The 17,502-nt window shown below is 36.9% G+C and overlaps 1 protein-coding gene across 1 annotated transcript in view; it reads right to left on the bottom strand.

The window, feature by feature from the left end:
* srcin1a (SRC kinase signaling inhibitor 1a) overlaps positions 1–17,502 on the bottom strand; it is a 115,303-nt gene that overhangs the window by 13,571 nt on the left and 84,230 nt on the right. Inside the window, exons 14-19 of the mRNA XM_073832441.1 lie at positions 12,554–12,729; positions 11,691–11,821; positions 11,435–11,582; positions 10,978–11,317; positions 8,215–8,628; positions 6,683–6,835 (exon numbers count right to left, since the gene is read on the bottom strand). Of these exons, the coding sequence (XP_073688542.1) occupies positions 6,683–6,835; positions 8,215–8,628; positions 10,978–11,317; positions 11,435–11,582; positions 11,691–11,821; positions 12,554–12,729 (1,362 nt within the window). The remainder of the gene's footprint in view (positions 1–6,682; positions 6,836–8,214; positions 8,629–10,977; positions 11,318–11,434; positions 11,583–11,690; positions 11,822–12,553; positions 12,730–17,502) is intronic.

Below are 17,502 nucleotides of genomic sequence, written 5' to 3'. Positions count from 1 at the left end.
AGATCAGCCCTGCTCTCAGCGGAGCTGAGTAATACACATGACGCCTGGTGGATCGCTGCTTCGCAGTGGTTTATCCTGACAACTACTCTCGGAAGACGAAGGACAAATGGGAGAGGAGACAATACCGCATAAATTACGCAACCAAATCACTTGAGTAGTTGGAAGAGCTTTCCTGGGCTTTATCTTTTTATTTCACGAGAAAAAATATAATGTCCTATGCACCAGAGTAAAATAAGACAAGGGGAAAGTAATCAAATTGCAAAGTCATTTTAAGAGTAGAGAGTAAAAAAGAGCAGGCTAATAAAGAAGAGGAAGAAACGAGAATTTATTGTGTGAGAGATACAATATGTATTTCTACAGAGGCTGGAGGCAAACAATTTATCAAAGCATTTGCAAAAGAGAACAAACTGATCTAGTTGAGCAACCAAAAACTTCCACCAGACAGGAAGAAAGAAGATGGAAAAGACAGAAAGAGCAGGGCTGAAGAAGATAGGTTAGGTTGAACCTTGGCTGTGGATGTGCTGATGCAGGACGGTTTGGGTGGGACGGCGGGTTTGTTCGTGTCTCCTCCATCTGCAGAGGCTTGTCGAGTGCTGCCGGATCTTTTGGTGGAGGAACTCTGCGTCTGGACAGATGCTGGGAAGATGTTCCCCGCGAGAGAATCAGTGCTGAACTCCATCAGACTGAGCTCAAGCTCACGAATGGTTTCCTCCAGACTGTCCAAACGACGGTATGTGCTGTGGCAGATGTCTTCCTTTTCCCCTCCGACGCCTTGAGTGCGGATCAAACCCACTTGAGATGTCTCCATGGGCCCATTTTGCGGCAAGACAGACAATGTATTGTCCGACTTTCTCATTCGCTCTTCTTTCGTTTCGGTCGCCGCCTCGAGAGACTCCTGAACCCTTGGCTCCCTCCTCAGGGGTTGTTTAATTGCTCTCTCGCTTGTTAAGGGCGGGCAAGACTGGGTCACATCCTGGACGGGACTCTGGAGCTCCCTCTGGGCTGCATCCAAGTCTTGTATTCGAGGGACTTTTTGGCTGGCTGACAAGTCTTGTTTCCATAGCGACAGACGGGGAGTCCTCACAATGTGGCTGAAGTAACTTACTCTGGTGTCATTTCCAGTGTTATTGTCTTTAATTGTCTGAGCACTGTCAGACGGCCTGGTCTCCGCTGAGTCCTCAGAAGGGGACGTGGGGAGAGAGTTGCACTCGGTTAAGACTATCTGGGGAACTGGAGTGGAGGACGTCCCGTGCTGCGTCTGCAATGTAGCAGGAGTCATTTGTATAATTAACCAATAAATGTGAATCATAAATGTATGAGGTTGTAAGTTTAAAGGAGAAGTTCACTTCCAGAACAAAAATTTACAGTTAATGTACTCGCCCCCTTGTCATCCAAGATGTTCATGTCTTTCTTTCTTCAGATGTAAAGAAATTATGTTTTTTGAGAAAAACATTTCAGGATTTTTCTCCATAAAGTGGACTTCGGTGCCCCAAGTTTGAACTTCCAAAATACAGTTTAAATGCAGCTTCAAACAATCCCAAATGCGGCTGTAAATGATCCCAGCCGAGGAAGAAGGGTCTAATCTAGCAAAATGATCAGTTATGATCAGACAAGCATTTGAGGTTAAAAGGTATATAAATTGTAATTAAAAAATAAATAATCAATCGTTTACAGCTGCATTTAGGATTGTTTGAAGCTGCATTTAAAATGCATTTTGGAAGTTCAAACTCCAAAACAAAAATCCACTATATGGAGAAAAATCCTGAAATGTTTTCCTCCAAAAACATTATTACTTTACAACTGAAGAAAGAAAAACATGAACATCTTGGATGACAAGGGGGTGAGTACATTATCTGTAAATTTTTGTTCTGGAAGTGAACTTCTCATTTAATGTAAAGGTAGCTAAAATGAACTTACCTGAGGTTTCTCTGTAAAATCACTGGAGCGATCATCACCACACTTGGATGCAATCAACTGCTGGCACATATGTAGTGTAGCACACATACAAAAAAAAAAATTATATATATATATATATATATATTTATATATATATATATATAGATAGATAGATAGATAGATAGATATAGATATATATTTAAATGCATTTACTTAGGAATAGTTCACTCAAAGTCCATTCAGTCCTCATTTACTTGCATGTATTTGCTCCTTATGTAATTACAAAGTTTCAGTGTCTGAATTCAAAAAATGCAAAAGAACTATAAAAATAGTCCAAAACAGACTCATGTGAGTCTTGTTTTGTACGGAACTGACAAAAATCCACATAGTTATTCACTCAGCTAGCCCTCTATTTGAGTTGTTAAAAGTCCACTTAAGTGCCTTGAAACACACAGCGATATTCTGTGTTCACGTAATTTCAAATGAAACAGACAACGGCAGGACGTAAGTAAATAATAATAGAACGTCATTTTTAGGTGAACTATTCCTTTAAAGATCACATAGCTTGCAAAAAAAAGCTACATTCTGAAATCTGGGCTACCACACTGCAATATCAAACCAGCTTCAGTGGAGGAAATTGGAAATTGGGCATTTCAACACAAAACACACATGCACTGGCAAATCACACACTGTGTATAGTATGTGGTGATTGTGAGGTTGTGATTGTGCTTACTGTGATGTGGGCATTTTTTGTGTGTGATTAAGATCATCTTTGATCTTTAGTTTAGTGCAGTGAGGTTTTTGTCTATATAGGAGTATGATTAACATTTTAGAGGGACACATTTCGTGGGAAAATTATACATTCATGTGTGTGCATGAGGGTACAACAGCAGTCCACACCAGCTTGCAGCAGGGGCTGTTACCTGTCCAGCTGAGTACACATGGGGCAACAGCTGTAAACTAGAGGGAGGAGGATATTTCCTGGGAGAGGGCAGGGGGAGAGTCAGATGTCGCTCAAAGAGCTGAGCGGTTCGGGAGATTAAAGAGAATGAATGACAAATATGGGATGCACAATATCAGTTTAGATCGAGCCATTTCAGGATTCCTCATGAAAATCTCTAAAAACTCTGAAACACAATCATTTAGGACATGCACATTCACATACACTACCAGTCAAACATTTGTACAAAAACTGTACAATTATAAAAAAATATTGGTACTATTTAAAATAACAGTTTTTTTTATTTGAATATATTTTAAAATGTAATTTATTCCTGTGAATTTAAAGCAGAATTTTTAGCATCAATACTTTCGAGTCACACAATCCTTCAGAAATCATATTAATATTCTGATTTGCTGTCCAAACAACATTTATTATTATTATTATTATTATTATGTTGAAAACAGCTGAGGAGAAGGTTCCTTTGATGAATAGAACGTTCAGAAGAACGGGATTTATCTAAAATAGAACATTTTTCTAACATTATAAACATCTTTATCATCACTTTTGATTAATTTACAGCATCGTTGCTAAATAAAAGTATTAAATAAATGAATAAAAATTACACTGGCTCCACACTTTTGAATGGTATAGTGTGTAATGTTACAAAAGTTTTTTTTTTTTCAGATAAATGCTGATCTTTGTATCTTTCTATTCATTCAGAATCCTGAACAAAATGTACTCAACTGTTTTAAATATTGATAATAATAATACATGTTTCTTGAAAAGCAAATCAGCATATTAGAATGATTTCTGAAGGATCATGTGACACTGAAGACTACAGTAATGATGCTGAAAATTTTGCTTTAATCACAGGAATAAATTACATTTTAAAATATATTCAAATACAAATTTAAATAGTATTAAATTTTGCTGTATTTTGAATCAAATAAATGATCATTAAAAAAACTAAAAATCTTACTGTTCAAAAACTTGACTGGTAATTCATTTTAATCAAATAGACAAAATGACATTATAATTTGACGGCACATCAGAAATTACACGCTGTACCTTTAAACAATGTTTAGACCTCATTTTTGTATATTCATGAATGTGTATGTAGAGTGTGGGTGTTATTAAGTTATGGGTATGTTTTGAGATGCAGCTTGTGACTGAGCCTCATTATGTTTGAAAGGGAGGTGGGCATAGTGTCACTGCAGCAGTGGCCAGATCTCCACAGGTCTCCACAGGGTTTCCAACAGAGACATGCAGTGGGGATGGAGGACAAGAGACATCTGCTCGCTTACCCTGTCACCCACTCAACCAAGACAACAAAATCTGTCTGCTTGTTGGTGTTAATGAGCCTTGTAGTTTGTGTGCTGTGTGTGTGTTGCTGCCCTGAAGCAGGTCAAGGAAGCCTAAAATCAACACCAACATAGCTCAAATAGTGTCAGTCAGGAGAAATGCACTGTTATGACCTCCTGGCAAAATGATAATATGTAAATGGAGACAGCTGGGGAGAGAGGAATTTAACTGTGCATCAATTAAACAAATAAAAAAAGATTTGATGCATGTTCTGAAGCAGGATTGGGTGAAATTATTGTTGTTTACAATAATACAAATTTGAATAACCATAACCATTAAAAAGTACAATCCTAAATCATCTGAAAACTGCATTGATGTACTGTATGGTTTGGGATAGAACAATATTTGGCTGATATATAACTATTCGGAAATCAGGAATAAAAATATTGAAAAAATCACCTTAAAAGTTGTCCAAATGAAGTTCTTAGCGATGTATATTACTATTAAAAAATTAAGTTTTGATAAATTTATGGTAGGAAACGTACAAAATATCTTCATAGAACAAGATCTTTAATTGATATCCTAATGATTTTGGCATAAAAGAAAAATCGGTCCTTTTGACCCATACAATGTATTTTTGGCTACTGCTACAAATATACCCGTGCTACTTAAGACTGGTTTTGTGCTCCAGGGTCACATTTTATATATATACACCACTGTTAAAAGCTTTAGGGATTAAACTTTTTCATTCAGCAAGGATATGATATGACATTTTGTGACATTTAAATGTTACAATAATGTATTTTAAATGAATACTGTTCGTTTGAACTTTAAAACTATGTAAAGAACTTAATATTAAGAAGCACAACTTTCTTTTTCAAAACTGATAATAATAAATGTTTCTTAAGCAGTAAATCAGCATATTAGAACAGTTTCTGAAGGTCCATGTGACACTGAAGACCAGAGTAATTAATAAAACATATTTAAAAAATAGTCATTAAATAACAGTTTGTAAATAATAGTTATTATTTATTATTTTTTAAAATGATTTACTATTAAATAATAGTTTGTAATATTTTACATTTTATTACAGTATTTATGACCAAATAAATGCAAACTTAGTGAGCATAAGAGACTGCTTTAAAAAAAAAAAGACTTCTGAACAGTAGTGTATATATGTAATATAAAATTACATTTCTATAAATTTTAGCATTTACAAAAACAACAGAATATTACTATTGCACTTCCTTAAATTCTAATCTTAATTACAATTCTGCATCTTTCAAATTCTGTTTAAATACTGAAATAGAATTCGTATGTAGAAGGCATTCCCAATTCAGTTTAAGTGGTGCATAACCCTGCTCTAAAGCCTCGTTCAGACTGCCAGCCCAAATCCGATTTGTATGCAAATCCGATTGAAATCCGATCATATTTAGGTAGTCTGAACAGCAACGAACTACATGAAATCCGATTTGGTCAAATCCATTTCGGGCTACATTCGTATGTGGTTTGGAATCCTATTCAAATCGGATTTCTGCTTTTTCACGTTTTCGTGCCACGTAAAACGTAAACATGTCAGACATAACAAAACAAACGTCTTTGCAGAAACAAGCTTGTGTTGTTGCGAACTGCAAATCAAGCGGGAAAAGACAATATACAGCTAGTATACGCGCCTCTTTGAGTTTTGAAACCAGCAGAGACGGCAGCACAGAATAAAGTCGCACATTCCAGCTTCCTGCGTTTCTGCCGCTGCTTTAGAAGACGAAATATAATCCAGCACGACTGCAACGTTGTCATATAGCAAGACAGCATCTATATTGCAAACTGTATTGCTGTTATTGTTGTTTTTAGCGATGGCATAATAACGCAACGGCATTGCCATAGAAACCAATGCAGATTCCGTAAAACAAAAGAGCCCTTATGGACACACAAATCGGATTTGAACAGTTGCGATATGACTATGTGGACAGTCAGTTATTCAAATCAGATTCCTTCCAGATATGGACAAAATCAGATTTGGGCTGACAGTCTGAACGAGGCTTAAAGTCTCTAATGCATCTAGAGATAAAGTATATGGGTAAGTGAGATGGCATATATTTGCTGTTATGGTTGTTGATTCTATGTACAGTTAAATTAGACACAAACGGTATCCCACAATATACTCACCAGTGCCTAACTAACAGCACTTTACATCAGTACAGCACAAGACATTGTCAAACCACTCATTTGAGCTTAATAGCTCATGAGCCAAAGAGCACAGACAGAAATTCAGATCTCCTGCCTGTTAATGTGTGCTTAATGAATGAGCGAACCAGCCAACTGGTAGAAGCCACCAATGTGTGTATGAGAGTGTGTGTGTGTGTGTGTGTGTGTGTGTGTGTGTGTGTGTGTGTGTGTGAGAATGTAATTGCGCTGCTCTGTGGGTGTTCACCAGACACATCTGGTGCTTGTGACATATGGACATTAATCACCAACATTAACACTTCAGCCGTTAGGGTACAGACGGTCTGATGTGACTACTCAGGTAATACATGTGCTCACCTCCAGCTCAGCTGCTAACTTGTCCGCGTCACCCTCTTCTCGTTCTCCACCTGTGATGGTCGGAGGGGTGGAGGCCGGTCGGGGGGCTTCAGATATACTCCTCCTCAGCTTAATGTGTGGCTTCTGAGACTCACTCTCTTCTGATTCGGACTTCTGTTTACATACACAAAGACAAAAGGACAAATCTGTATATACAATATGCATTTTTTTTAAAGAGAAAGAAAAAAATTATGTTTATATATGTATGATTTTGAGATGCATCTTTTCAAACTTAGGACAACTAAGGGACTCATATATAACTATTACAGAAGGTTCAAACACTCACTGAGGCTTCAAACTTTTGAACAGAATGTGAATGTGTACATTTTTCTTATTTTGCCTAAATATATATTTTTTTCATTTAGTACTGCCATTCAGAAGCTACAGAAGATACTTACATGTTTGCCAGAAGACAAAATAAGTTAAATTTACCCTGATCTTCAAATTCCAAAAGTTTTCGCCCCCAGCTCTTAATGCATCGTGTTTCCTTCTGAAGCGTCAGTGAGTGTTTGGACCTTCAGTAATAGTTGCATATGAGTCCCTCAGTTATCCTCAGTGTGAAAAGATGGATCTCAAAATCATACAGTCATTATTGGAAAAGGGTTCAAATACAAAAAAAGTAATTTGTGGGACCTGAAGGATTTTTCTGAAAAACAGCAGGCAGTTTAACTGTTCAGGACAAACAAAGGACTCATGAACAACTATCACTAAAAAAACACACAGCTATGGATCATTCAGATAACAAGTGTATTTAAACTTTTGAACAGGGTAATTTCATAAATTCAACTATTATTTTCTCTTGTACACTATATGTAAATATCTTTTTTGTGAAATATATTATTCAGGTCAGTACTAAATAAAAAATAACAGGCATTTTGTATGATCCCTCTTATTTTGGAAAAATAATTAACATTTTGCAGATTCTTATGATTTTTGAACGGATGAATGAAAAAATAAATATATAAATATTTAAAAATACAAATATTAATTTATATATTTATATGGCTGAATGAATGAATGAATGAATCATGTAAAATTAACTATGGCTGTTCTGACTGAAATTATAATTAAATTCCAGAAAATAATAACAAAAAGGCTGCCAAAGTATAGGATATATCCCCTTGTAATATAATGAATACTGAATCTTAATTAAAAGTACACTCAAGGGAAATTAACACCGAGAACTAACTTAATCTTTCTCGATCTCTCTCAAATTCACCTGTGACCGACAGGTGATTTATAACCATAGGAACAACTGAGGTGATAAAGTAAATATCAACCATGACTAACACACCCACAAACACAGGCAGCTTTTATGAGATGCCTGACATTTTTGAGACCCTGCACTCAAATAAAAGTGATGTAGTGTGTTCCCCTGACTCCTCTGACTCTATGTGCTTCTCTTTCAGGAAGCAGCTTGCATATAAATGTTTGAGAGAGTTTGCATGCATAATCATCTATGTGTGCGTGTCATTATGAACGTCAGCAGTCACCTTCATACTCTTTCCAGGAACGATCATCTCTCCGCTGCGAGTAGTAAGCCCAGGGGAGGAGGGGAAACTCCGGCGGGGAGGTGGAGGAGGGGGAGACTTTGAGGGCTTCTCTGTTCGATACCTTGCCACCGTCAGTTCATCCGAGCCTCGTCTGGATCCGCTGTCTTTACTGGAAAGTTTATTCTGAGGTTTATTAGGCTTGTGTTCAGGTATGGCATTGGTGCTAGATGGATTCTGGCTCTGGTTTTGGTTTTGAATCTGGTTCTGAGCAGGTTTGATCTGCTTGGCGGCAAAGTCCAAGTCAGGAATGGCCTTCATGAGTTCAGCCTGAGTCTCCTCCAATAGTCGATTAATGTCCTGAGCGCTGTACTGTGTTAGACTGGCCCTCTTCTCTTCCCAGTCCCGCTCTGCTGCCTGAGGAGACATACAAGTGACATTTTAGAAGATCATTAGTGCTTCAAAATGGTTGAAGAAGCTCAATTGTTAAAGGCTATTCACACCAAGTCTGAATTTTCAACTCTAAACACAATCACAACAAGATTTCCAAAGTAAATGTGTAAATGCACACTACTATTTAAAAGTTTTCAGATGGCAAGATTTTTAAAGAAGCCTCTTATGCTCACTGTTATGGTTCAGGTTGTTTTGGTTTTGTTTTGTTGTTTCTACAGGTTACCAGCTAAGGATCCACCTGTTCCTAATTGGCAAACTTGGTATTTAAGAGATCTGTCCTTGTTTGGAGGGGATCCTGGTTCTTTTGTTAGAATATCCAATTGAGCTCGACTGGACAGCTGGACCTTTACGATTGCAATTGTAACTTTATCTCTGTTCATTATTTGCTTATTTGCTGTTATTAAGTCACTACATTTATTTGGAACCCCTAGACTAAATAAATATTTTTCCTAAAATTATACTTTTGGACCCTTATTTTTGTGGCCTCCTTGAGTTGGACTGTAACAATTGGGGGCTCGTCCGGGATTATTCCGGCTTAATGAGGCAACAAAAGTATAGACTGTCTTTATTCAATGAAACATTATTACAATTTAAAATAACTGTTTTCTATGTGAATATATTTTAAAATGTAATTTATTCCTGTGATGACAAAGCTACATTTTCAGCATCCTTACTCCTTACTTATTTCTGTGTCATGTAATCTTTCAGAAATCATTATAATATTTTGTGTTTTTCTATAGGATTCTTTGGTGAATAGAAAGCTGAAAAAAATCTATTTACCGTTGCTGAATAAAAACATTAATTTCTTAAACTTTTGAACGGCAGTGTATCGTTATGAACAGTTCTGCCACTTTTGCATAGTATTTATTTTAAATTGTTGATTAATCCATTGTCATTCTTTTTAGCAACATAAATAGTCCAAGGTTTATTTCTAGGAATGTAACAAAATTATCAATATCGTGGTATAGCTGTATAAAGCAAAAATAATATACCTATATATGAAATATTCATTTTCATTCAATTTACAGTGCAACGGTTTTATAATATGTGGCTATTACTGTCATAGGTATAACATTATTATTAATAATAATAATTGTTATTGTTATATTGTAATTTGTTTGGCTTCCAAAACACCAGTGTGATTGTAATATAGTACAGTATATCACAACTAAAAAGAGGGTTGAGTCCCCTTTAAAGTTTAGGTACAAGTCAAATTACTGACTTTTTTCTGACTTAAGTTTTCTTAGTTAAGAACATGTGTTGGAGCTCTTAATTTTGAACTCTCAAAGTGCATTAAATAGAATAATTTCATTTTAAAATGTACAAAATTAAAAAAAATTCCAAGTCATTTGTCTTTTTTTTTTTTTTTTAAATATTGTGTTGTGGACTTCATATTGCAATATAATCGTATTGTGAGATTTGATATTGTTACATCCCTATTAATTTCTAATTTAAAAATATACATTCATACTATTGTCTAATTTAATTATATTAACCCTTAAATGCATAGGGTCTTTAGCAAACAGGACGTCATTCACTACCCTCTCCCTACGTCATTTTTTAAAGTTAGACATTAACTTTACTAGTATTACTCATCTATTCACTACAAACAATAGAACAAGAAAAAATAATACAATTGAAAAATAATGTCTGTTTTCTGATTAGTTTTTTTTTTTTATATAAAAAGTGTATATGGTTGCTAGAGATCAAAGATGTGTATTAGTGTAAGTATATTTTTTGGTGCAAAAACATTCAAATGCCTGATGACTCAATACATGCAATTCACGTTTATTCTTTAAGGTGGCACTGTTAAAATAGACAATAATGACGTGATAAAACAAAAGAATATAATCAGCAAATACTGAACTGGTTTGAATGGCTATACTGCAGAGCATTTACTGTATGCCGTAAAATATAAATGTTACTGTCATTTGATGGTGGATGTGGTGAATAAGCTGCCAGTGATCAAAATATTGATTTCGAAGTCATTGAAAACGATCGTTTTGTGAATATGGTTAAGATGGCGAATATGAGCCAGATGCTGAATATACTGTGGAAGTGTGCTCTGATAATGACGCAATCATTTGCTTAAATTGAACCCTTCTAAGTTTCAAAAGGTAACAAAATATGCTTTATTTTGTTCTTCTGTAACTGTTCTTAAAATATCAAGAGTGTTTTTTGCTATTGCAGCAGTTAGAAATCCATCCGTGCTGGATAAATAGGTCCTTTACATATTAAAACAACATTACTAAATCAAAAGATTTTACTATTATATATGTTTAGACAAACAATGACTTAAATCCCATTCCTCACCAGTCTCACTTCCACAGATGAGGCCTTATCAGACCCGCCTCGACCTCCCAGCTCACCCATCTCCCGTCCCTTCAATGAGCCCACCATCCCATGAGAATCCTTCTCACGATGTGCACTAGAAGGGTTCGAGTGGCTGTGGCTGTGGCTGTGGCTGTGGCTGTGGCTGTGGCCTTGACCGGAGTGAGGGCTCCAGTTGGCCAGGCTGTTTTCATTGAGGTTTAGCGGTGGGCTGGTTGGAATGTCAAAGTCTGTGTTCTTTCTGTACTCATCCCCTCCTCCGAGTTTAGGGGATGGGCTGCAATACTCATCCTGAGTTTTCCACACTCCGTCATTCACCTGCCTGATTAAACCATAAAACAGCACTCAGAATAATGAAGAGTTAATTACATTGGAGACAGTCAGAACATGCGGCTGGACGAGAAATGATTAAATAAGCGGTCAGTAAGTGTTTGTCTACCTCCTCAGCGTGGTGAGCGTGTCTGTGATAGATTTGCAGCGTTTAAGCAGGGCGTCCAGTCTGTGTGGCTCCTCTTTCAGGAATTTCACAGCTTCCACTTCCACTCGTAACACCACTCGCATTTTACTCTGCAGCCCAGGGAACTGATCTGATCGAGAGAGACAAAGAAAAAAACAGACAGGCAGAGAAATGAACAACTCTTTTCAAGAGAGGTTCAAGTGTTTAGCTGTGAAGGACAAAAAAGAGTTTGTCTCACTCTTCAGCTCTGTCAGAGTCTCGCCCAGTTTCCTCAGCAGCGAGCTTTTCTCCTCCAGCTCCTGCACTGTCACATGTCGGTGATTGACAGACATCTCCTTCTGGATTTCCTCCACTGACTTTTCCAGATCACTGTCAAACGCAAACACCCACTCATTAGATTTATTACATATTGATCGTTTCAGAAAGAGCACAAACCTGCATGACATATTAATTGATGCTATTACAAAGCAGCTCAGTGTTATTGCACAAAAGGGAGTCTTTCACTTTTTGATGTTTCTGACATTTAAAAGTTCAAAAATGTAGCATGAGATGAGTGTGAAAATCCCAAGCCCACCTCCCTGCGCTGTGGCGTCGGCACGCATTTGAATAAGTGTCAGTGCAGCAGGGTGTATTAGCACTAAACGACTGAGACACAGTCGGAGTGTTTACACTCGAAATCCAATTTAACCACGTCAAATAAATCCACCCCCCACAAAATGGTTTGTTACAAACAGCGTCCCGTTAATAATTGAATCACATCAACTGGCTGTTAGCTATACTTAATAACCGCTATCAATTAAAAGCAACACGACCGATCTGGCAGAGAGTTGAAGAGGCGGATTTAGTCACCCTGCTGCTTTTAATTGGAACAAAATAAATCAATGAGATTCTGTCCGTTGTTTCCACAAGCTAACGGAGAGGTGTGGGTCTGCAGGTCTTTAACTGAGACTGTTTATGCCTCATTGTTATGCATTTATTCGCTTTCAGGTACGGGTTGATGAGGAACTGTGCAATAAAAAATAACTGGGAAATTATTTTTTGCACATTATGCAGCACTGCATTATCAGCACATTACGAGCACATATTGTGTGCGTGACGCACTGCAGTTGCTGTATGATGAGTTCCTCCTCGTTCAGGTACTTGAGTCTCTCCTCTTCCACTAGGAGGCGCTGTCTCTGGAGAGGGTCTTCCTGTTTCCTTAGCGCATCTGATAGACGCAGGCTCAGCTCTGTCTCCGTCCTTTTCAATAGGCTGCGTATGGAGTCCTGGTTCTGCAACTATATACAAAAACACACGTTAAGGATGACCGATCAATGTATTTGCCTACAGAGCTAGTTCATCTAAAAACAATGGTTTTGCTATTATTTATTCACATGTATGACTTTATTTCTTCTGTGGAACACAAAAGAAGCAAACAAACACTGTTTTTGTCCATACAGTGAAAGTCAATGAGGTCCACAGGAACACTTGTTTTTCATAATTTCACATTAATTCAATGTGTTACTTGCTGATTCACTGTAATTATCAAATTTACAAGAAATTTCTATGGTAGCCTGTTTCCGCCACTAAATGAAAAAGGCAATTGCAACTTTTAATCTCACAATTAATTTTTTTCTCTTGCGATTTCAAGCTTATATCTCACAATTCTGACTTTTTTTCTCAGAAGCGTGTGATATAAATTCGCAGTTGTGAGAAATAAAGTCAGAATTACAAGATACACTTAAGTTTATATCTCAGAATTGTGACTTTTATCTCAGAATTGTGACTTTTATCTCAGAATTGTGAGTTTACATGTTTTTTTTCTCAGAATTGTGTGATGTAAAGTTTAAACTTGTGTGACCTAAAATTCAGACTTTTTTTCTGAGAATTGCATAATATAAACTTACAATTGTGAGAAATAAAGTCAAAGTTCTGAGAAATAAAGTCAGAATTTTGAGATATAATTTTTGTAATAACTCACAATTTGCGAGTTAAGTCAGAATTGTGAGATAAATAAGACAAATAAGTCTTGCAAACTGCAAGTTTATATTAGCCTGGCTAACGCCAAACCACTTCATGACAACGTCATGATTCGTGGTCTGGGAACCACATTTTCAACAGGCTCGTTTGAGATGAGCAAAATCTGCGCAGAATCGATCACCGGTGATCAACGCAAGATGCATGCCGGTTAGAAAAGTGTCTGAGTTACGTACGCCTTGCTCTGACATGATGCTGACGTGTGCCAAAAAACTCTCGCGATGGCGAGGCGGCCTTGTCGGATTGAGCAGTCGGGCGCAGTAGCTTTCCACCGACTGCGCTGACCAAAAGCACGATGGGAAACGACTGGTTGACGACACAGCTTAATGCTCATTGGTTCAAACAACTGTGATGTTGCGTTCTCTTCTAAAATGTTTTATTTTTTAATCTAATATAATGTGGTTATGTGTTTAAATTCTGCATGAATATTCCCAGACACTATGACAGTGCAATCTCTGTGTGAGATATGTGATTGTTGTCGTATTACTATAAAATCTAAAATACATGAACCACATTTTTGTCGCTGTTAATATGTTTAATGTTAAATGAAACGGAAAAGAGGCAATGCTGTTTGATATAAAATATTTTGTTTCGCTGTAATGTTGTACATTCCCTGAACTAGGTTTCTGCAGCTATTCATATGTTTAAATGAAAACAAAAAGAGGCAGAGGTGGTTGATATCATATTTCATCTTATTGTAAATCCATATAGTGAAGCAGTGAAGATAACCGGAGTAGAAAAGGCGAGCTGACTGACGTTATCAAGTACACTGCTGTTCCATTTGCAGAATTGCAAGACTTGCGTCCTCACGTCCTCGGGAGATCGTAACTTGCAAGTCCGAACTTTGCGTACTTGGTATTGAGAAACGGCCTTGTGTGTAACTATCTAAGGCTGCATCGAAAGATAACTTTGCGTCTGCTACCATGCTGGATGCATATTTTTAAACAAACTGCTTCGGTGAGTCGCATGTAAGGCGTCATCGTCTTGCTGCTCCCTCCCCATTCTGTGATTGGTTCCCTATCTGAGGTGAAAATTTGGTCCATGGTTTCCAGGCGTGAATAAAATCACGCTGCACGCAAGGCAGCATGGGGAAACCCAGGTTAAGTTTATATGCCACATTTATATCTTGCAATTCTGACTTTATAACTCAAAATTGTGAGTTTATATATGACAATTCTAACTTTATAACTCAAAATTGTGAGTTTATATATGACAATTCTAACTTTATAACTCAAAATTGTGAGTTTATATATGACAATTCTGACTTTATAACTCGCAATTGCTAGTTTACATCTCACAATTCTGAGAACAAAAGTTACAATTCTGAGTTTGTATCTCACAATTTTTTTGACCGAATTATTTTTTTTATATTATTTTATATTATTTTTTCTCAGATATAAACTTGCAGTTGTGAGAAATAGTCGCAATTCTGAGAAAGAAAATCAGAATTGCATGATATAAACTCAGAATTCTGAATTTCTGAGTCTATATCTCACAATTGTGACTTTTTTTTAATCAGAATTACGAGTTTACATCTTTTTTTCTTAGAATTGCGTGATATAAACCTGCAATTGTGAGAAATAAAGGAGGGGTGTTCAGATATTGCATGGGACAGCAGAGGCTTTCGGTCCCAAAAAATTGAGAACCACTGCTTTGAGATGATTTATATAATGCAGAACATGTTACTGGACTACCTTCCTATACTGTTCCTGGAACAATATTCCCATCAACCAATCGCAGCCCTTCTAATTTAAGTATTAGGCTATTAGTGGTTGTTAAGCGTTATGGTTATCAGACTATTCAGGTGTATCAGTGTGGAAGCTTTTAGAGGTGACTTTACTGCTTGGGAGTTCAGCATTTTACAGAAGGGCACCTGTCACAATCCATCACAACACAGCCATCAGATGGCTCATATATGTGTGCATATGTATCATTGACCTGTCTTTGACCATATGCAGCTGTCATGCTAAAATGTGAAGGTATGATATACAATTGACCTTGCTAGTGTGTGTGTTTACTGTATGTATATATAAGTGATCATATATATATATATATATATTAGGGGTGGGCATAGATTAATTTTTTTAATCTAGATTAATCTAGATTAAATCTTGGAATTAATCTAGATTAATCTAGATTAAAATGGCTAATTTGAATTCTGCTGAAGGCATTCAGAATATGTGTGCTACCCAAATAATGACTAAACATGTTACACCGTACTTTTATTTTGACAGGTTGCCGTGAAGTTTCTGTGCATACATACAGTATGACATGATGCGAGTTTTCTCAAATGAAACGGTATAAGTGACACTCACAGCAGTTTTGGAGATTGAGTTTATCAGTTCATGTGAGATGCAAATGCCAAAAATGCATTTCAGTTTTTACAGACACTAGTCCATATCGCGATTTGAATTAAGTGACAGACCATATTTGATTTATGAATCCAAAAAACGACGAATTTACGTGGCATTTCGCGCTATAGTAGATTCGGTTTTTATGAATGGAGGACGACGTGATCCCGTCTTTGTTTTGACGGAGGAGACGTAAACGCGCGACCATATTCATAGTCTTCGGTATACATCCGCGTTAAACTATCAAGGTGAAAGTCATCATAGCTTGCGTAGTTTAGACCCAGCTCCCAACCCAATTTTGAGAATAGATTAACGGCGATATTTTTTTTATCGCCCGATAAAACTCTCACGTTAACGCAGCACGTTAACGCCGATAACGGCCCACCACTAATATATATATATATATATATATATATATATACACACACATATATATATATATATATATATATATGTATATACTATCCTTGATGGTGTTTATGATGCATCATATTCATTTAAGATCTCTTGAATGCGAATGTGCATGCATGTTCTTGAGTTTATTTTCTAGTATTTTTAGTTTGTGTATTTTGAAAGTAGTGTGGGAGCTGGAGTGCCAGATATCACCATAATTTTGTGATGTGTAAGCAGTCTGCAGACAGTGTTTGTTTGCCCTGAGAGAAAAACCCAGGTGGACTTTGTCACTCGCATAGTGCTGATAATGAGAAAAGTGTGTAAAAACTGTTTTTGTACACTGTTCGCCTGTGTGTACGATGGGATTTTAGTGTCATTTGGTGGTAGTTCCTCCTCGAGCTGAATTATTTATGAGTCTCATGCATTATTCAACATATCCATGTCTCCTAGGTAACGGGATGAGGGCAGGGGCCGTGTTTCTAGCTCTGGCATTCAGGCAGGTAATTGTCTAACTCAGCAATCTGCTGTTGTCATGACACCAGCGGCTTGGCTCTCGACACCAAAGCAATTGACACCAATCTCGCCATCCCCACGCGACGTGCTCCTAGACTGTTGCAACATCTCCTCTACTTCTCCATGCATTTGCCTCTTTGGCTTTCAACTCTCGTCCATCCCAAAATTGAGGTATAGTGCCCTGCATTTTAGAGTTCTGTTCAAAAGTTTACATACACTTGATTCTTAATACTGCGTTGTTACCTGAATAATCAACAGCTGTGTGTGTTTGTTTGTTTAGTGATAGTTGTTGTCCCTTTTTCGTTCTGAACAGTTAAACTGCCCGCTGTTCTTCAGAAAAATCCTTCATGTCTCACAAATTCTTCGTTTTTGTTTTTTCAGCATTTTTGAACCCTCATATGCAACTATTACAGAAGTTCAAATGCTCGCTGATGCATTACAAAACATGTAAGTATCTTTTTTGGCTTCTGGAGGGTAGTAATTAATGATGAAAATATGATATTTTGGCAAATAAAGAAAAATGTATACATCTTCACTCTGTTCAGAAGTTTACACCCCTGGATCTTAATGCATTTCTCCTTCTGAAGCATCGGTGAGCGTTTAAACCTTCTGTAATAGTTGCATATGAGTTCCTCAGTTGTCCTCAGTGTGAAAAGATGGATCTCAAAATCATACAGTCATTGTTGGAAAAGGTTCAAATACACAAAAATGCTGAAAAACCAAAGAATTTGTTGGACCTGAAGGATTTTTCTGAAGAACAGCGGACAGTTTCTATTC

This window comes from Garra rufa, chromosome 1 (genome assembly GCF_049309525.1).
Source record: "Garra rufa chromosome 1, GarRuf1.0, whole genome shotgun sequence".
In the NCBI taxonomy this organism is placed as follows: Eukaryota; Metazoa; Chordata; class Actinopteri; order Cypriniformes; family Cyprinidae; genus Garra; species Garra rufa.
The sequence above is the reverse complement of the archived record's forward strand: the minus strand, read 5'-3'. Positions and strand labels throughout refer to the sequence as shown.